At 44.3% G+C, this 21,360-nt stretch overlaps 1 protein-coding gene across 4 annotated transcripts; it reads left to right on the top strand.

The window, feature by feature from the left end:
* The first annotated feature begins 1,736 nt into the window (after nucleotides 1-1,736).
* On the top strand, nucleotides 1,737-19,736 carry FBXO40 (F-box protein 40). 4 transcript variants are annotated; one of them, XM_032679837.1, is made up of 4 exons: nucleotides 1,737-2,183; nucleotides 4,143-4,229; nucleotides 11,778-13,676; nucleotides 15,836-19,736. In XM_032679837.1, exons 2-4 carry the CDS (start codon nucleotides 4,221-4,223, stop codon nucleotides 16,031-16,033), a joined length of 2,106 nt encoding a protein of 701 aa, XP_032535728.1. In that variant the 5' UTR covers nucleotides 1,737-2,183; nucleotides 4,143-4,220; the 3' UTR covers nucleotides 16,034-19,736. The 4 variants fall into 4 exon arrangements, 3 of the variants coding, with proteins under 3 accessions (XP_032535728.1, XP_032535729.1, XP_032535727.1); XM_032679838.1 differs by lacking the exon at nucleotides 1,737-2,183 and adding an exon at nucleotides 3,220-3,332; XR_004355365.1 differs by lacking the exon at nucleotides 1,737-2,183 and having other exon boundaries at nucleotides 3,535-4,229; nucleotides 15,836-16,334; nucleotides 17,050-19,736.
* Nucleotides 19,737-21,360: the final 1,624 nt, after the last annotated feature.

Below are 21,360 nucleotides of genomic sequence, written 5' to 3'. Positions count from 1 at the left end.
GCTGGCCGCCGCACTGCGCACGCGCGCGGGGCGCCGCGGCGCCCTCTGGGAGAGGGAGCCCTTCCGGCGAGACCGGCCGACCGGCGGCGCCCTCATGAGGGGCGGTGCGGTCCCTGGGGGAAGACTACGATTCCCGGCATGCAGTCCGCGTCCCCCGCGCTGGCCAGGGGTACCGCTCCCTCCGCGGGCCATGCTGGGGGTTGTAGTTCAGCGGGCGACGGCGCCGCGCCCGGCAGGGTATGGGGACGGGGAGGAGGAGCCGCCTCTCTCCCTCCACGCCTGAGGGGCGGTGGTGGCGGCCGACGGGAGGGCGGGTGGCGAGTCCGGGCACGAAAGGGATGGCGGTGGCCGCAGTGGTGTAGCAGCCCCTAAAGGCAGGGAAGTGTTAGGCCGTAACCCGCCGCCCGCCAGCGCCGCCGGCAGGGAGCTTCGGACCGGGAGGCAGTGAAAGTGACAGGGATGCCCCGGGGGCTGTTACAGCTCGGGATAACGCAGCGGGCTGATATTTCCGCCGTAGTTAATGCAGGTTCCATAGCCGTGGCCTCGGGGTCACCGCAGAGCGCGTCACTGCGGGTGCGGCGAACAGCGGAGCCATTTCGCGGTGCCACGGGCGGTCCCGCGGCAGCGACAGGCACGGGGGCAGTGACAGGGACAGACACAGCGGCCGTGGCAGCGACAGACACAGCCGCCGTCGCTGACCGCAGAGACGGCACGGAAAGCCATGATAAGTTGCCAGTCAGCCACGGAGTACGATGCGATAGCCGCATACATTGGATTGTGTGGCACAAGCCGGCCCGCACACCCACAGAGGAGGACAGGATGGCAGGAGGAGGAGCCCAGTCAGCGCCGTGCTGGGCCCATCTCAGGAGCCATCAGCCCACCAAAGGCCCATCTCGAGGGTGGGCCTTTGGAAACCCCAGTTAAGGACTCAGAAGAAGGGACACCTTGTCCAGCCCCCTCCCAGGAGCCTCAGCCCCAGAGCACCTTTAGGACTGCTGGTGTCACTGTCTTCAGGGGTATGGGACACACAATGGGATACAGGGGAAGAGCATTTGGGCGTTGCACAGGATGCATTAAGGGATGTTCAGGGCAGAAACAGAAGGGATTTAGGTGACTTGTGGAGAAACAAGCATGGGACATGGGAATAAAAAGGGCCAATAGTGTGTAAATGGTTTGGCCACACCCTGCACCTTATCAGTGCAGCCTGTCCCGTCTTCTCACTAAACTTCTTTCACAATTTGCCCTGGGTGAGGGCCTTTCATTACCACATGGTAATGGTGTGGAGGGATCCAGGTGCCAGCAGCTTGGACTAGTGCCCCCGGAGCAGCATTGGGCATGGGCATGCAGGTGAGTGTGAACAGCCATAACTAGCCAGCAAGGGGGCCTGGGAGCCAGGAAAAGGCTGTGAAGGAGGAGACAGCTCCCAGAGCGACCAGAGAAGGCCCATCCAGCTGCCAAAAAGACTGAGAGGCCTGGGGATCCCTGGGGGCAAAACCACCACAGGGAATTTACTACTGGGAGACCAAGGGTACCAGAGAGACTGGGATCGAGGGGCAACTACTGGGCAGACAACCTGAGCCAAGCTGCTGGAGGGAGAGACTCTTCCTGTGTGTGTATACATATATAAATATACATGGATGCTCACTAGCACACCTCCATCCTGCTCAGCCAAACCGGGGGGGAGGAGGGGGAGATGAGGCCGCTGGCACTGTGTTTGTGTGGCTGGATGTGTAATCTGTGTCCATGTTTGAGAGGTGTATATGTGGATTTGTGCATGTGCCTACTGGGAAATACAAGCTCAACCAGGCTATCACATGGGGGCATGGAGCTGCAGAGGCCTCACCTCTCTCAGGCTACCAGATATCACCCAGTTTTCCCATATCAGTAGATGTGTATATGTGTATATATCATACATATCCATATCATGTACGTAGGTATATGTCATAGGGCTTCACATAGAAGAATGGTATCTCTACACATAGAATTGAGATAAGATAGATTAAAGCAGACAGGCAACAGCTTTCTCCCAAAGCATTTGCACCAAAAAATAAATAACAGTTACACTTTTCTTTCAGAGATTTCATGTTTCTTGCATCCTACCTAAGCATATCTGTACGGCAGCAGGAGGTCTGGTTACAGTATTGGTTGGCATTCCTGAGATGCCTTGAATCAAATTAGCACAGGTAAGGGTGGCAGCAGAGATCCTCAAAGTCTCCTTGTTTTGATAAAAGTCTGCTTTCAGGTGCAGCTAAGCTAATGCAGTGGTGTGCTGCAGGTACAAGGATGAATTCCTGTTTCCTGTCTCTCTGCTCTTCTGCTCCCTTCTCTCTACCAAATACACATTTTCAGGCATGGAGAACTGTGTTCATTCTGCGTGTCTTGTGATACCCTGCCCGAAAAGACCACCACACATGGTGCCTTTTTGATTCAAGTCATCACCTGCAGGGAAGGATTTGCAAAACTTGTGGGCTTGTGTTAGATGTGGCTGTGAGGCAGCGTACCAAACAGAGTGAGACAGGTCTGGGCTGTCTGGGTCTGTGTGATCACTGAGCAATGCATGGAAGAGCAAAAAGCACCAGTTCAGACTGTCTGAAAACACAGAGATCTAAAACCAGGCTAACATCAGGTGCTGGTAAAATTAAGACAGAAGGTAGCTTCATTTCTGACAACAACTTCTGAAGTCCTGAGTATTTTAGTAATCTGGGTTAATTCGAATGGAGGGCGTTTACTCCTAAACCAGTAATACAGAACTTTGAGAAGAATTTTACTTCACACAAAAGCTAGTCATACCCCCAGCATGTTTTTAAACACAGCCTCTAAAGATGACAACAACACTGAAGGCTAATGAGTGACCCTGAACTGGGGGATGAGGGTGGGAGTGGACAGGGTAAACAGATCAGTGATCACATTGTGATTGGGTGAAATTTGGGTTTAGGCGTACTACTACAGGCTCTCATTTTCCACAGTGCAGTGGGATGCCAGAAAATGGTATCACGATAATACAGCCCTTTCTAAAAAAGGCCACGGAGCCAGACTGCTCACCATATTTAGCACTACTAAATTGCGATTGGCACCAGCAAGCCTTGGTTGTCACCCACTGACATTTTGTTCAGCCCTAAAAATGAAAACAGTTGCCTGGACTGTTTCAAACTATGAGAGTCACTGGGGAATCACAGATAGTGAAAGAGAAAGATAAGGCAAAGTAACAAGTTCATCAGGACTTAGGATCTCAGAGCCGCCACAGCCAAAAGGGGTGGTTCTGTGTTTCTGAGGTGGTGAAAGGTGGCCACGTATGGCAGCAGGGTCACAAGAGGTGTCTGCAGCCAGATGAGGTGAGCACTCACCAGGGAGAAGCAGTGCCTGCCCCATCTGCACCCCTGAACCTCACTGACACACAGTAGCTGTTTGTCTGTACTCACTATCAGTATGAAATGCTCACCATAAAACTCAGCACGAAATGCTTTCATGGGTCCATGCTGGCAGTAAAACACGACTGCTTTCCTTTGCTCCTTTGCTTCCCTAGCTTTGGCTGAGGAAGGGTGACACTGGGAGCTGTACCCTGAGGCTTGCCCTTGGTGGCTGGTGGAATCTTTTCCCTGTGCAGTGGAGGGATGAGCTGGGGAGTCTCCTGGGGGTCCCCAGGAGGTGGGCAAACAGATCTGCCTGACTGCTCAGCTCTGGGACGTTCCTGCTCTCTTTTCTGTCCACCCTGTTTGGTGGACAGACTGGAAACCCACCACTGCTGTCTGCACCACCTGCTGAATCTGGTGACAATGGGAGCTGGGGTGACAATTCCAACAGCGGAAACCACAAACTGGCAAGAGCACCAAGGGGAATTAAGTTGTAAAGGGCAAACCACCATCAGAGAGCAGCAAGGAGCTGATACACGGCTCTGGGAAGGGTTTTGATCTTCTCCTCTCATACAGGGGGCACAGAGTATTATTGGTTCTGCCTCTCATCTTGTCTGTGAAATATCACTCCAGAACTGACAGTGTTAACAAATACAGTGAAAGAGACTGCTCTGTAAACTGAGCTACATGGTCACATGCACAGGTTTTATTTTTAACATCCAAAAACTACTTGATGTTTCTGCCTGGGCTTGCTCCATGTCCTTCTGTTCTCTTCTCTTTCTTTGCTTGCAGTTCTCCCTCACCCACCTCACTTCAGCCCAGCTGAGCACAACCAGGAGAGCAAGTGTTTGGTACACACACAGGGGCTCTATGATCAAGGTAAGGCTTTTTGAATAGAGTTGGAGTTTTTACTGGACAGACCTTATGCAGTGTAATGGTTACTCTATTGAGCTGTGAAAATCAAGACATCTTCAAAACAGCCTTAGTAATTAAGATGAAGTAGAATAAGCATGAGATGTCTTAAATGACACCCTAAAACAGAGACAGCTGGTAACTGTGAGCACTTTTGTGACATACTCTAAAAAAACCCCCTCCATAATATATTCAGTGAATTAGCTGTAGTTTACAGTACTGTATCCAGGGTTTTAAAAACTAAGATGCTGATTGTGACATGGGAGCTTCAGCAGTAGGTCAGATGATAAATCAAAAATTCAGTCTCTGTAATTTTCAGGAAACTCTGAAGAGAAGTAAGACAAGGAGATACAGTAAGGGTCAGGGGAAAGGCAAGAGCAATCTTGTGGCAAAAATGCTCAGACTTAAAATCTAATGAGTTTTGTAGACTCAGACTGCAAACTTTATGTTGGCAATCCAGACTGAATGAATGGTGAAGTAAGAATTACAAGGGTTACAGGTACAACTGTACCATTTAGTCTTGTGGCTGCTTAACAATTTTTATTCATGAATCTCTTCTCTTTTATGTTTTTTTTATGACTTAGACCTTAACCAATAGCTCTGAAATTCTCTAAACTGAACACCTGCCTTGGGCTGCCTTATGTTTTGCTTAAAACCATTCACTAGATTGTCTCAGTAAGTTTTCAGAAAAGTATGTTAATGAGATTGTTACTGGAGTGTAAAATAGAACCTGAGCCAAAGGAGAAAAACCCCATGGTTTGGGCCATTCATTTTTTTCCCTCAAACTGCAACTAGACTGGAACTTACTGTTTTAAAGCACTTGCTGAACTCAAACCAAGACCAAACTGACTTCCCAGTTACTGATGCAAAGTAAGAGTTTGCCTGACTCATGTGTCTACCAAGGACAGCACAGGGCCCCCTCCCATGCCCAAGGAGCAGCAGAGCAGCTCCATGTCACAGCCTCCTGTCCTGTCTGTCTCCCACATGACTCCCCAACATGCCCAGCACAAGATGCTGATTCTGGGCTACCCTGCACCATGCCACCAGCTCAGGGAACCACTTCAGCACCTGAAATTTTTGAGTGGGTTTGTCTTAGCTGAGCTGTGGCTACATTGCACCAAGTAGTGAGGAGCACGAAATATTGCTGATCCAGGTCTCATAGTGGGGAGTGCAGGGTGAGGTTTCCATCAGCAGTGCCCTGTGTTATCTGTGCCTCACTACTCCAAACTCTCCCATTTTTCCTGTACCAGCACTGGTGCATTTCACCAAACAGAAATTGCACGAGCAAGTTTTGGTGCCTGTGTGTAGCACAGATTTTCCAAGTGGGGAGGAGGCCTGATGGTGTAACAGCTTCTCTTGAGCTCCATGGTCCTGCATGTCAGGTTTGGGGAGCTGAAGAGAAGGTGATGTGTTGCTGTGAGAACCTGAGTAGTGGGTGTGCTCTGGAAGAAAAGCAAGGAACATAGATTGAAGTCTTTGCCCAACTGATGGACTGTACTGTGGACTTACTCCATCCTTGAAATTTTAAAGTGTTTTTTTCAGTAAAAAGCAATTCCAACCTGTTCAGTAAGTCTGAACTAATGGCTATATCCATGAAATGCCACAGCCTCAGCCAGATGATCCCCAGCTAAAAAATAGAGGGAGTATCTCCATAATTGTCACAGCTTCGTTCTTCCACCTTTGGGTTTGTCTAACAGGTCAGCTGTCTCCTGGAAAACCTTTTCCCTCCTCACGTCTTATGCTGAGGATTTGAGGCTCACCAGGATTGCCCTGGAATCAAAGTGCCTCTGTAAAATCCATGTGAACTTTTTCAAGGTCACCTCAAAACTACGGCTTGCTCATGCTCACTAGAGGGTTATTAACGTTGTTGATCACAATTTCATCTATACCTTTTACTCTCTCTTTCCACCTACCCTGAGCTGTACCATATTCACTGCCTGACTCATTTAAATCTTGGCTGGCAACATGTATGTGCAAGATCAGTCCAAATGGCAACTGCAGAGCAGGTGTGCCAGAAGGACAGTGACCTGCTATGCCTAATGCCAAGGCGGTCACCCAGGCTGTCCCTGCTGTCGGTGTTGAGGGGTGGGGTTTGACTTACTTAGGGGTCACTGTGATTCCAGGTGGTGGCATGCTTGGATTTGCTTTTTATTTTGTATCAAAGAACAGGACTTAAGAGGACTTAGGCTCCTGTACAAATGCAGTACAGTATGGTTTCCAATGGGCAGTGCAGTTGGTTAGAGCACAGTGCTGATAACACCAAGGTTGTGGGTTTGATCCCCATATGGGCCATGACTTAAGAGTTGGACTCAATGATCCTTGTGAGTCCCTTCCAGCTCAGAATATTCTGTGAAATCATAGTGTTTTCATCCTCAGCTCTAAAAAATAAAAGTATCTCTTTAGCAAAGGAGACCCAAGTCTGATTTCTTGCCCAGGTTGTTAAGAAGTAGTGACTGAGGAAGAATGGTACATGAAAGGAAAAGAGAATGTCTAGGTTAAGGAGACTTAGATGGTGTCCTAGAAAATGTAATTCTGCAGCAGGCTCTGCCAGGGTTTTTGTGCAGGATGCATGCAGCTGCAAGTGAAACATCGGAACCTGAACATCTCCATGATTGGCATGTATAGTTATTTATATAAAATATTATATATATATAATATTATATAAATTTATATAAAATATTAGTTATTTTCATATTTCTACTCTTTATTTGTATATTTGCCAAATAGAAGCAACAGTATCTTTCAACCTTAAGGGCACCTCTAGTACTGCAAAGATAAATTCTTTATTGATTGTGAACCCTCTCAGATCTAAGATATTAAATATAATGAAAAACCCTCTAAGAAAATTAATAACTCTGTTATTAATTAATTATCTACCTCGAGATTTCAATATGATAAAAATGAGATAAACATGATATACTCGGTAACAAGGATTAAAAGAAATAGAGAACATCACCTATCTGCCTATACATTCAACAAAAGCATTCACATTCCTTCTGTTGTAACTTTATCATTCTTGGCTCCAGCATTTGGATGCAAATTTTCCTAAGATTTTTTAAGAGCTCATTATCCTGTTGTAAAATTTAACAAGATTGTTTTAAGTTTGTTCACAATCTCATCTCAGAGGCACTCATTAGGGTCATTATCTGGGGTTTCTGAGTGGCCCTTTTTCATGTTTCTTCAAAATGGGAGGTATCCCTTGATTCTGTGCAAAGAGCTCAGGTACGATGTATGACCTTAGTATGTCAAATGATCAGTCACATATAGCACATACCAAATAAGAAAACACTTGTATTATTTTGGCTAATTGACTGCAATTGAATTAAATGTATATTTCCTGAAAATAAATCGTAATTGATTTATAAACTGTAAGTTATTGTCACTGAACAGATCTGCTCCAGACACAAACATAGCTGCAGTTAAAATAGCAGCTGTATATTTTTAAGCCTTACTTGATTTGCTGTCTTGACAGTCTAAAAATAAAGATTTACCAAAGTGGACAGACTGTGGACTGTAATTTGCATCCTTTCTTGCACAGTAGCTTGAACATGATTGAAATTAGCATTTCTGGTTTGCTATTTTTTTCTAACCCAGATCTTAAAAAATTTTTCAAGTTGCAGGGAAACAAGAAGTGTACGTCTTTAGAGAAACGTTTCATCACCTTACATATCTGTGTGTCACCTGCCTCTGGATGTTATGTATCAAACTTACTGAGGAAAAAATTTGTAAACTTTCTGCTGAGGCTTATGAAAGTTGTAGTTTGTGTGCTGACACTAATACCATCAACTAAATCACAGAGCTAACTAGATCATCAATTAAAATACAAAGCTCCTGATTACCGGTATGTCAGAATAGAAGCAGCATTCAAACCCTGATAAATATCAGGAAAAAATTCTCTGTCCCTTCTTCCTGTCCTCTAGCTTCACTGATTTAACAATGAGAAGAGAGACATAGACATATTTTGTCTGAAAAGAACAGCATATGCAAGTTAGAGATGAGGTAAACTCAACTAAAAAAATACCTGAATAATTATGAAGACTGACTCTGCATCTGAATGCTCTGATATGGTCACTTTTCATAAACAAAGCATGTATTTTCTTTCTCTACATGTGATTCAGATGGGGTTTGTTTCAGCATACAGCAATGTGAAAGCAGGCTCCTCTCCAGAAACTTTGCAATCAGTCCTTTCTGTGTTTTGGAGAACAATAAGGCCTGTGCCTTTGATGTAGTTTTATTTATCAGTTATTTCTCCTGAAGAGTTACTTTTGCAGTGGAAAGTATTGTTCACACAATACATTCATGTTTTTATTGCGGTGTAATGTAGCCAGCCTTCCTCTGACCTTATGCGAGTCATGACTGGGACTATTTTTAGAGATTATATTTGCAGCAAAATGCTACAAGAATGAGAGCAGCAAGGATGCTGCCAATATGAAATAAATCTATCTGTATCTCCTGCTTCTCTGAGTCACATAAATGTAGGTGTAACAAACAGCCTAAATCAGGACAGATGCCACCCTGAACCACGTGTATTTAAGGGCTGGATGTGACTGAGGCCACCCTGGCCTGCACTCTGGTGTCACCCCTGTGCAGAAGCCAGTGCTTCCCAAGACAGGGCAGGGATGTTATAATGGGCAGTTACAAAATACTATTTTCTGCATCACTGTCTGGAGCTCTTTCCATGCAAAGGTGAAGGTACCTGAGCCTTATTCTTCAGAGTGTAAGTCTCTGAGTAAAGGGACCACCAAGGGTGTGTTCCTTTATCCTGCAGGGCCAAGAGGGAATGGGGTTGATTCACTAGGAGCTGTAAGCAGGCACTGATCAGCACTGGAAATTGGAAAAGATGGAACAAGGTTGTGTTGAGCAATTAATACACGTCAAATTCAAACACGAGTGTGTGGTCTTTAGTGCAGGATCCCAGGAGCATTGCCTTTACCAGACGTCTTTCCTTCTCCAGTGTTTTCGTGACTTCCATTGCCAGGGTGTGCATGTGTGAAAGGCAGCAAGTTAAGACAGTACCTTCATGAAAGAGGGGGAGCAGCTTCACATAGCATCTCTTCTCCTTGAGCCTGAGCCCATCTCCTCTGCAGCACAGCTCTCCTAAGGGCTAGGTCACTTAAGCCTGGGGTTGCAAAAGCACTCGTATCTAGGTAAACACTACTGTGTTCTCTTTAATCTTAGCTAAAAAGAACCCAAAGTCTTAATTATTTTGCTACAAATGTCTGTTTTTTCTCAGAGCCCAACGAGAGTCTATTGGACCTATGGTAGTTCCTACTGCATAGAAGATGTGGTGGGAAGACTTGTCAAAAATCTTTTTCGTATTTTCACAAAGAAAGAACAGCACCCTGTGTCCTATTTGAAAACAGAAGTCCAGTTCCTCCTTATAATTAGCTTTTCCACTTCCACAAAGACTCACGGTGGGCTGAATCAAGCTGGAATACAGCCCTTACAGCAAGGAGCAGGAGGTTAGAAGTTGGGAGTTTGCTGCTTGCAGCTGCTCTTCTTTGGGCCAAATTACTAATACCCCGTTGAAGATATCCAGGGAAGTAGCTCTAAGCAGTGACTGAGCAGCCTCTGGTGCTATAATCCAGCAACTGTGTGTGAGGGGAAAGGACCCCCTAAACAACATCTCTTACAGACATTGTTGAAGAAAACTTCAGGGCTGGATGGACCTCTGGTTTGACCCAGAATTTCATTTATGTTCTTGAATTTTGTACAACAGGAGGCATGCCTCATGATAACCACCATCTCCATTCACTTACTGTTGGACTGTGCTGGACTTTTGGACTGGTTTTCCATTTGTAGGAAGGATTAACAGCTATTATCTGGAATTATTGCAAGAGTAGATATATTACATTAAACTGATTTAATTGACTGGGGAAGAATGAGAAATGCAATAATTAAACTGAAGCCAGTGGTTCTTTGTGACACAAACATAGTAATCTGGTAGTGATAACCTTTTATCATGTTCTTTTACTTCTGCTTTTTGCTGTTGGACCTCAGGAAAAGGTTTTTAAGGGGAGGAGAGAAAAAAATTATATATACTTGAAGCCACATTATTATGGAAGTGTGAGAACAGAAATTCAGTCTTCCTCAAGACAACATTTAATTAATACATGTAAATAATATATATAACATATATTAATTATATAATAAACTCGTTTAAATTTCTGAAACATTTGGTTTGGCACATCAGCTTGTTCTTTTAATCCAGTCTGTTGGTTGCAAATTTTAAATTCATGGAGCTGCCTGGTGGCAGCTGAATTTATGAAACAGAGACTAGTGTTATTTATTCTTGTTGCCTGGAACCTCTTTTTCTGTTTTCTGTCCCCTTGTGGTGTCACCAACGCCCTCATAAAATGGATCTAAAATGTGATCAGCTTAGGGTCACCTATTAAGTACCAGGCAGTGTTTGACACTGACTTGTCAGAAGTACATAAGGTGAACTAGAGAAAGCAGAGCAGTGGTGACCAGTTTTTATATGATCATGATCTAAAACAAATCTGAAGGGAGAAAAATGGATTTTTTCTCAAAGAGACACCATGTGAAAGACATGAGCAGGCTGGCCTCCCCTGCACCGTCATATGAAGGGAAAAGCCCTGTTGAGATTAGACCTTTGTCGCTCCCCATTTGCCCTCTCTGCACAGGGTGGTATGGAGAGGAGCATGGAATAAACCATACCTGCCATCTTCTCCTTCCTCCTATCAGCATTCACTGGTGGCAGCAAAGGGAAGAAAGGTGAAAGACAGTTTGTAAAAAAAAAAAAGAAAATGGATTTATCGGAGTGAGTATAACCTTGCAACAAGCCTCCATTACACTCTGGAGCTTCACTCCAAAATTCACACCAAGGCATCACTTTATTCCAGGTTTTGAATAAAGCAGAAGTAGCAAATAACCTGCTTGAAGGAAAGTTCCCTGCAGTCTCTGTTCCACAACATACAGGCATCATCAGGGGGCATGAAGGTAAATCAGGAAAGCAGAGTAAAGAAGCCTAGGCAAATTAGCATTTACCCAGGCTGTTTTCCGCACTGGGAACTGGTATCCTGAAGATAATTCTCACTCTCAGCCTTGCTGGTGTAGAGCAAAGAGAGGTTCATTTGTGCAACATTCATGTTTTTATGGGAGAGAGGAAAAAGGAACGTCATTTTTCCTACTCAGTGTTGAGGAAGTGGAATGCTCCTTCGTTGTGTCTCTGGCAATCTTGATTTCAGCAGCCTGGTTTAGAAAGACCCAGTGTAAATACTGGGATAGAAAACCACTCGCTCCCAAACCCTGGCTGCTTGGGCTAACAAGTAAGGACCTTATCTATATCTGTGCTGCTACCAGGCCACCCTGTACTGTGGGGATCAGAGCTGATATGTGACTGTACAGAGCTGGCAGTCATTTGCCCACAACCTTATTCCTGCTAGGAGTGCATGTGAGCACCTAATGTGTAGAAACCAAGGACGAGCACGGAGGGTCTGTGGCCATCTTTGCTCCTTCAGGCAATAACTCTTGTCTTGTCTTTGCTACACACAGCACCGGGCCCAGAAAGCTCCCCCTGGGCAGCACAGACACTGTGAGAGATGTTTCAGCCGGCACTGCCGCGCACCAGTTGAGATCTCCGTCTCCTGCGTGGTGATCAGCTGCCGCCTTCACTGCGGGGCCACCTTCCACATGTGCAAGGAGGAGGAGCACCAGTTGCTCTGTCCCTTAGAGCAGGTCTCCTGCCTCAACGCAGCTTATGGCTGCCCTTTTTCCATGGCCCGCTTTAAGCTGGGGAAGCACCTCCAGGTCTGTCCAGCCAGTGTTGTCTGCTGCTCGATGGAGTGGAATCGCTGGCCAAACGTGGATTCAGACACCACCCTCCACAAGAATATTATGAAGGAGACCTTAAATGAAGAGTGTCTGGACACAGCCTTGGCACTCAGAGACCAGAAGGTACTTTTCAGGACTTTGAAAATAGCCGAATTGTTTCCAGAGTGGAGGAAAAAGGATGAAGTGGAAGAGCTTTTGGACGAAGCCACGGGTGGTGAAGCAGGTGCTGTGGGGGGAGTCGCCTGTGGTTCCCAAGAGGGCAAAGACCAGTTGCCGGAGCTCAGCCAACGTGAGCGTGAAGATCTGGCAAAGGACAAAGAGGGAATGGACCTGGGAAGTTACAAAACCTGGGAGAACATTTTCAGCAAAGAGCTCCTGGCTTGCCAGGTTGCGGGCTCAGCAGCCAGCACAGGACAAAAGACAGAGGAGGCTTCCAAGAAGACACCACCAGCCTCTCATGCTGCCAGCTCCACAGAGAAGGCAAAGGAAGGACCTGACGGTGCAGAAGAGGCAAAGGACCAAAAGCCTGAACAAGTAACACCGAGTAGAGAACTGAAAGGAATGGCTCCCTGGCAAGATGGGGTCCTGGAAAGGCTGAAGAAGGAAGTTGGTGTAGGTGATTACAACATGTATTTGGTACATCATGGTGGAATGCTCATCCGCTTTGGCCAGATGGCTGCTTGCACTCCCAAAGAAAAAGATTTTGTCTATGGGAACTTGGAAGCCCAGGAGGTGAAGACTGTCTACACCTTCAAAGTGCCAGTTAGTTACTGTGGCAAAAGAGCACGACTAGGAGATGCACTGGGCCACAAGATGCCAACTTCAGACAAGTCAGTGGATACCTCAGAACTGGGAATAAACATAGAAGAACTACCTAAGACAAATATAGTTGAAGCCACACTGCTGTGTGCTCTGGAAAAAGAGCTGAAAGGCCATGAGATCTCTGAAGCAAGGGGTATCGATGGACTCTTTGTGGATTTTGCGACACAGACATACAGCTTTTCTTTGGAGCCCTTCTCCTCCAATGCTGTTCTAGCAGATGTTCTGGATGAAAAAAGCCCACAAGAACTCCACATGGAGCTCTACACTGATTGCGTAACCAGAAGACACAACAAAAGCAGTTCAGCTTTCACGTTCACTTGCAGTCATTTCTTCAGGAGAGATGAGTTCCCATCCCACTTCAAGAATGTGCACGCTGATATCCAGTCATGTCTGGATGGATGGTTCCAGCATCGCTGCCCACTGGCCTACCTGGGATGTCCTTTTGTTCAAAATCACTTCCGCCCTGATGGACTTAAGGCCAAGGTTATATACAGCATGCCTCTCAAGACATTTGCTATTAAGCCAGAGGTGGACACCCTTCTTGCCGAACCAGCAAAGTGCAATTTCACAGTGGATCATCGAGGAAGAAGTAAGGACTTGCTGAGCAGCCTCCCAGTGGAAGTGCTCAAGTACATTGCGGGATTCCTGGACAGCTTCAGTTTATCTCAACTATCACAAGTGTCAGTGCTCATGAGGGACATCTGTGCCACTCTTCTTCAAGAGAGGGGAATGGTCCTGCTGGTCTGGGAGAAAAAAAGATATTCCCATGGTGGTACTTCGTGGAGAGCTCGCAAAAAGGCAAGTGACTGTGACACTGGGAAAAAGAGACAAGAGTTCTCATCAGATAAACATAAGAATAGCAAGAAAAGCTGCAGATAAGCATGCAGATGTGGGGAAGGTTCATGAGGTTGTGAATTTGCACAAGGGTTTGTTGTCAGGGGCAGGGCTGGAAAGTGCAGCACATCTAGCAAAGGCAGGAAGGTGTAACTAGACATCTTCTGACTGGCAGAAAGTCCCTACTCAAGCTTGTCTTGAGTAACCCACTTGCATGTGCACCATTTTTAGGCACTGGGAACTAAGAATTCCTGATATTTAAGCATTACCCATGGATTTTTGAAGAACTTGATGTTCATACTTTTTTTGTTCTTTACAAGCCAATCTAGGGTATGTCAAAATGCTTTAGAGTGCCAAAAAGGTAAAGAACAAGGAGAGATGGCTGTGAAAGGGGCTCAGGCATTCACATCAAACCCCAAGGGCTTTCATGATTAGTTGTTTATAGGATTACCATGGGTGAAGGAGCAGCATAGGTATAGGAAACCACCTTCTGCAAAGCTGGTCTCCCACTGTTTGTACTGGAAAATTGCTGCCCTTATTGGCTATTTAGGTTGTTTAGTAAGAAATACGTAAACACAACTCAGTCTAAGTCCTAGTTGAACATTAGTTATTACAGGGGTTTTTTTCTAGCTGATAGCCTTGCGGCTGTTCTAACATCAAATCATGTAGTGATAGAAACATTTAAGTTGGAAAAGACCTCTGAGATCATTGAGTCCAGCCGTTAACCTAACACTGTCAAGTCCACCATCACATAAAACTATTTGAAAGAGTAGCATGACACACTTCAGCCTGACCAAGCAGACAAGACAGAGATCTAGGAATAAGAATTTAGAGATCCAGGAGAGACTCCCAGAAATTATCTAAGGACTTGGCTTTCAAGCAGAGCCCTGTAGGTCTCTAATTCTTGATTCTTATCAAATGGAAGCGTAGCAGTTCATGACTTCTTATTAAGATAAAGTACTCTCTTTTAAGAGAAAACATGAAGCATGGTGAGTTCAAAAATCTGTGTAACAAACTGTTGGTGGCTGCAAGTTGAATTAGCCCAGTCCAAACCAGGAATTAGCCACTGAAATAATTTACTGGAGGATGTGGCTTCCTTCAGTAAAAGGAAGACATTCTAGCCACTCAATCATAGAGCAAGTAACTTCAGTTATTGTAGTACAGTTTCAAACCAGCAGCATTGAATTTAAGGACTCTCTGACCCTTTTAATGTTATCTCTCTGTAGTGACCACACAGGAATCTTGTTTCCAATGCACAGACTCTGCTTGAAAACATTGTTTGTAATTCCAAATTTCTTGACTACTGTGTATCATAGCTATTATTACTTAGAACTAGGGCAGGGTCAGGCAATCTTCAGTATGGCACGTCCACATATTATCCTTCTTCCTGAGGAAGAAGCATTTTTATGGAGAAGAAGTCTTTAAAAATTAATTTGATTTAATGGTATATAGCAAATGTTAAAGTCACTTAATCATGGTCGTATCACTACATGCTAGTATATCACTAAGTGGTGCATGGTATCACTGCAAACAAGAAGTTCAAACAAGTTGAACTGCACATTTCTATTTTCTACAAGTTTATATGTCCTCTAGTAATAACTTTAACCTTATATTTCCCAGAGTTTTCTGGAGTGGGGTGAATAATAACAGTGTTGTAATGGTAATTGCTTTGTAGTTGTCAATAGGTGCTTTGGAAGGTCTTTATGTTGTCAGGTTTCTTTGAGACACATATCGCATAAGCATGCTGCGGTCACTTTGCTTTATAAACATCTTGGATCACACCACACATGTGATGGAGTTTTCTGCAGAGGTGCAGTGGTCAGGTGTCCTCAATTTCCTCATGCTCTGCACTGGATTGACACCATGAAAGTCATGGTGTCAGTGACTTCCCCATTAAAAATGGCAGGTGATGACTAAAGCAGAAAAACCAGCAACTATGAGATACATAACAATACAGACCCCATGTTTGTTTATGTCAGGCCTGCACAATCAGATGTTCACTAGCCCGTCCAGTAGGAGTAATGCACATCCACTGTGAGCATGTATAGATAATTAAAATCTATTTCTGTTTTTACCACCATCTCCATTTTCTCTCCCCAATTTCTTTCCCTTTCCCATATTAGATCTGGCAGTTCAGCAGCCTCTTCTCCAGAGTTCACAAATGGCAGCGCAGTGATGTCATGTGCATGTCAGAACACTTGAAGAATTGTCCCTTCTACCAAGTGGAGCACAGGACGGACCCCGTGCTGCTGACGGGCATGTCTGAATCTCGAGAACAGACTCGAAAGACTTTGGTTTCTACTTTCAAGCACAGAGTCTGAACAACCTGCTTGCCCTCTGCCATGCTCCCTTCAGGCATCTTCAGATAAAGATTTGGGAGTTCAAGTGTAAAGACTGTTGCTTCCAACTTTCCTTTGGATGTACAAAACTCTCGTCTCCCTAGCTGTGTTTGAAACATCCTGCTTTTTTTTTTTTCCTGCATTAATTTAATTGTTGAAATATCATCCACTGCTCACTAACATCACATGCTTTCTGTTTACGTTTCTGTTCCTTGCTTAATACAGCATCTTGAAGAAAGCAATAGGGATCTTGTTTGAAAACATCATCTTTGTAACCTTGAAGGTAGGCTGCTGCTCCTGTACCATGTGCCTGAGAGAAGCAAGAGCAGTTAATGTACTTGGCTTGACTAGGTCTGGAACACCTTGTTTCCATCTGTAAAGCCAAGCTCTAGGAGCACAGATAGATGCCCTTCTGCCTGGCAGACCTGGGGACTGGTAACCTGTTCTGAGGCATGGGCAAAAGAAAAGGACATGCCAAAATTAAGGGAATTTGTTAGAACTCCAGTGAGAACTGAGGAATTTGCTGTTTTGCAGTTGTAAGTTGCAAATTCTAATTGTAAGCAACTGTAAACCATATGTCAAAGAAATACTATTCTTCTCTGTAAAAGAAGAGACATTCAGCAACCCATTCAGTAACAGTACAGATAACACTTGCTTTACAGAGCAGAAGAGTGGTTAAGATTTGGTTTATTTTTTAATAAATACACTAACTTAAAAACAGAATGGGCTTGTTGAGGCAACAGATGAGAGAAAGCAGGCATGTTACCAGAAGTGTCTGTCTCATTACGCTATTTAAACCCATTTCAGTGGCACTAGAGAGAAATGCCATAGGTGTGGTGGTAGGTGGGATTCCTCTGAAATGGCCATGAACTTTTTCAACAGCTTAACAACAGCCACTGCACAGCCACAGCGGCGCTGACTCACACCCCTTTCTTCTGGTTCATAGCCAGAAGTGCGAGTTCAGGACATGAGATCCGACTTTCATCTTACTGTCTCAGGCAGAAGAACCTCGCTGGGAGCTGGGATATCTGCTGGCTTGGACCACTGCTCTCCTCACCTGGGCTGGCCAAGTGAAAACTGGCTCAGGTGGATGGGCACACACCATGCTTGCCATCCCTGGTCTTGGTGCATCTGGGATGAGTCGGCTATGCAAGAAGGAGCCCTCTCTTACCCACAGAGGTTGCTGATGAACCTGAGCTGAGTGCTTGGTAATCAAAGGCATGAATTGCATGGTGACTGAAACCATGCTGAGTGCAGCTAGTCCTTGTCTACACTTACAGCTTAAGTGGTCCCTGTGAGATTTTTAACCATACGAGGATGTTTTTCTTCTCCAGACACATGCACTCAGGGGCATATTGTCTGAGTTGTGGGGACATGGATTGGTCCCAGGAGCAGAAGTAGCAGCAGTTCCTTTTTTTTTTTTTAATGTTACTCTGTTTTCTGTCCCTAGAGATCCCTTCTGGAAAGTCTCAGAAAGCTTTACACATGAGTGTCAGTATTTGTGCCATGTACTTGAAAATGAAGCCAAGATTAAGATTATGGATAATTTGGGGAGAAGAAGAAAAAATAATAGGATCTCAGAGTAAATCAGTGTTCAAGGTTGTATAAGAGACCATGAAAAATTTCAGTCTATAAGCAACCTCTCACATGATCAGCCACTTGGATGCTGTGAACTGGTGTGGCTGCCCCTGGCTGCCCTGATATTGTGGCTTATGTTAGGTATGAATTGGGCTCTTTTTACCTTTACTGTCAGTGTCATAAGCACCACTTCTATTCCACTCCTGACCTTCTTCTGTCAATTCCAGAGGGTTTTGTTCTTGTACCTCCCTGCTCCTGGAGATGGCATGACTTCAGTTCCAGCTTTATTACCATGATCCTGCTTCTTCCCTATGGAGGAGGTGCCCAAGTCAGACTACATGGAGGACACAACCTTTGCAAATATGATGGTTCAGGGAGGAGTTCAGAGATAGGAATGTCACGACCTCTATCTCTTGGGGTCAGCCAGGGTGTACAGGAGACTGGATCATTTTCCTTCTGGTACTGCTATAGAATACACTGGAGTGACAGAGGATGTTAATTCACACAGGAAGAGACACATTTTTCCCTGTGAATATATAGGTATACTTCTGTAAACTATAAATTTGGCTAACTAACCTTTAGCACGTCAAGTGAAAGCTGAAAATCCACAATCATCTTCATGTTATTCTGGTTAACTTGACCCTGGAATAGGCAAAGCTGTACAAAGAAGTGGAGATCACCCTTATACTGCTGTGTACCCACCTGGCCAATGTCAGCTTCTCACTTCTTCTTGCATTTATCACTAGCAGAGAGCTGTGGGCTGGTGTTGGATGCAGTTTTATTAATCTGAGGGTGCATGCAAAGCTGGCTCAGTGTTGATGGTCCTGTCCATTGGCAGAGTCAGCAGAAGCTTTAGAAGCTGCAAGGAAATTAATTTGCCTGTCCTGTTTACCTTGGTGAGCACAATGCTGGCTTATTTAAAAGATAAGATACTTCATTTTGGGTTCAGCAAGTCCTTAGCTCCTATTTTAAGTTTGTAATTTGGCCGATAAAACTCTTCCTGAATTTCAGCTTGAGGAATTTGATTAAGAGAAACAGAGCATTCAGTGTTTTTCAAAATAGGTCTATTGCTTTGGAGGGATCTGAACTGGAAAACGGGATCCAAGTCCAGCAAAGCATATAAGCTGCTTTTGGTCCAGACCCCACATTCTGGATCTTCATGACTTTGATCTTGCTTGTGCTTCTCACAAGTCTTGTGAAGGGCAAGAGCAATACTCTGCACACTCCAGGCTGACATGTTTTGCAGCATTTTCTCTTACTGGAAGAATGGGAAGTGAAATTATGGTGCCATGGAAATCAGAAATCTCAGAGTAGAGCAAAAACAGTCATGACAACAGAAGACAGGAAACAGAAAAGGTAATGGGTTTGGATAGAGGAGACCTGCCTGATTGTAGGTGTTATGAGAAGAGGCAAGCAGAGACAGGTAAAAGGGCACAGGAATGAAGGGAAGTGGGATATGGAAGAGGTGATGGAGCTGCAAATGATTTAGGAGGAAACAGTGCAATTCAACAGACACTAGGAGGATAAGAGTGATGTTTAGGAGAGCAGAGACATAAGGGGAATGGAGATTTCAATTTTATTTTATTTTGTTTGGTTTCTACTGACAAGATATTTGGATGAGCCTCATGAACTCAGTGAAATGCGGATTGTGTTTTGAATTGTAATTTATACAGTGGACCTCACTCTGTGGCACAGCCTCTGTTCTAGGTTAGAGTATTCAGCCAGCAGATCACTGAAACATGAGCTGAGAGGCCTCAGTAAAATCACAGAGTTACCAATGCTGATATTGCTGTATGCTGCCAAAACAAAGAGATTTCCTGGATAAACACTTCTTGAGAAAAGGTCTGAAAATTCCCAGTCAGTGCTATACAGTAACATGGGGCAGATGATAATTTTTAAGGGGTGAAAGGGCAGGTCACCTACTGACATGTATCCTAAGTCTGGTTTGAAGGAAGAATTTTTTTACTGGGCTTCCAACACCCAAAACTGAGTGAGCACAGATAAGGCGAAGTTTAAGAGGTGCCTATTATTTTGCAAAACTCTGTAACTCCTTGTTGCTTTCTTAAGAATAAAAATTATTATGGTTTAAAAAAAAAATCTATTAAAATTCAAGTCTTAGCTTGTTTTCTTATTTTCATCACATTAATGTATGCTTTGCCTTTAAATCATATACAGTAGTTCCTGTACCCTCATATTCATTACTCTCCTTTCCTCTGATCCACTCTTTGCTATCATTTTCCTGGTTGAAGACTATTATTTATATTTATTTAATTTTGACAAAATAATTATATTTATTTAGTTTTGACCCCATCTTCTTTGCAGTCACTTTCTCCTTCCTGGTATAGTTACTTAGATGAAAAACTTTCTTTTCTTTTAAAAATCCATATTCCAGATTGATGTTACATTATATCTACAAACATTTGAAGAAAAGTTTTCTCCTTACCCTTCACTTTTGTGGCTGTTCGTCCACGTAGCTACAGAGGGATTTTTGCTTCTTTACTTAGGGTGCACATTCCAGAAACATTGTGCATTCCTCTCAAAAATTCTGGGCATTTTTCACATACAGTTTCCTTACTGTTGCAGTCCATGCTATAGACTTAATTCCTTGGGGTTTAATTTCTTTTGAAACAAAACATGCATATGCAGTGCAAGCCTATTCTTATTTAGCTTCCCACTGAATTTATACGTAAGGAAATTATGATCACACGCTCCAAATTTATTTTTGATGACCACCTGCTCTATGACTTAATTGCTATTTACAACTAACAAATCTTTTGTAGGTTCAGTGATGGTTTTGTGAAGGAATTTGTCATGTCATGTTCAGAATCATAGGCCTGAGGCCCATTATGATCATGAGAGATTATCCTAATGTTCATAACTCTGAAGTTAGTTTCTCCATGGCAGCACAGTTCTTACTGGAGTTTATCTCCTTTAATATTAGCTCTCTCCCTACATATCCAGGTATGAACTTGAGCAGTTCATGGCTGACACTGAGCTGCACCAGAGAAAAGCCTCATTTAACTTTCTGAGTTTTATCTAGGCAAGCTGTAATATCATTCATGTGAGACTAATGCACTATTTTTGTTTTCCTTTCTACCACTCCGGAACAGCAGAATTTTTAATACCAGTGATGACTGTTATTCACCATATTCCTTGTACTTGCATGGTAGCTAATTTACACTGCATATTATTTCCTACTAGTATCTGGAAGGTAGTTACAAAGACAATGGAGCCAAAGTTTTCTCAATAGTAGTAGGTGATATAACAAGGAGCAATGGCAACAAGTTAAGGTCTGGTAGGTTCAGGCTGAACTTTAGGAATTACTTTTTTACCAGAAGAGTAGAAAAGCAGCACTGGAACAGGTCCTCAGAAAGGTGGTAGTATCTCCACCCTTGGAGGGTTTCCGGATTTGGTTGGACAAAATCATGATGACCTGACTGAGCCAGAGGCTGAATCAGAGATCTCTGAAGGTCTGCTCCCACCATCACTTCCCTGACTCCACAGCATCACCTGAGATTCCCTGTAGTATACAGGCATCTGCCACTCTGGCCTCACCTGCTGTCCTTTGGCTGCCAGTATTGTCTGCTGCTGCTTTTCTCATCACAATGAGTATATTCTTTCCCCTTGTTGTCTAGGCCTCTGCTCATTGATGCCTCCTTATCTGTCATCACATAGTCATTTAACTGGTTTTCATCTCCCTGAGTAGGAAAACAGATGCACAGCCCTCTCCC

The sequence above is a fragment of the Chiroxiphia lanceolata genome, chromosome 2 (assembly GCF_009829145.1).
Source record: "Chiroxiphia lanceolata isolate bChiLan1 chromosome 2, bChiLan1.pri, whole genome shotgun sequence".
In the NCBI taxonomy this organism is placed as follows: Eukaryota; Metazoa; Chordata; class Aves; order Passeriformes; family Pipridae; genus Chiroxiphia; species Chiroxiphia lanceolata.
The sequence above is the reverse complement of the archived record's forward strand: the minus strand, read 5'-3'. Positions and strand labels throughout refer to the sequence as shown.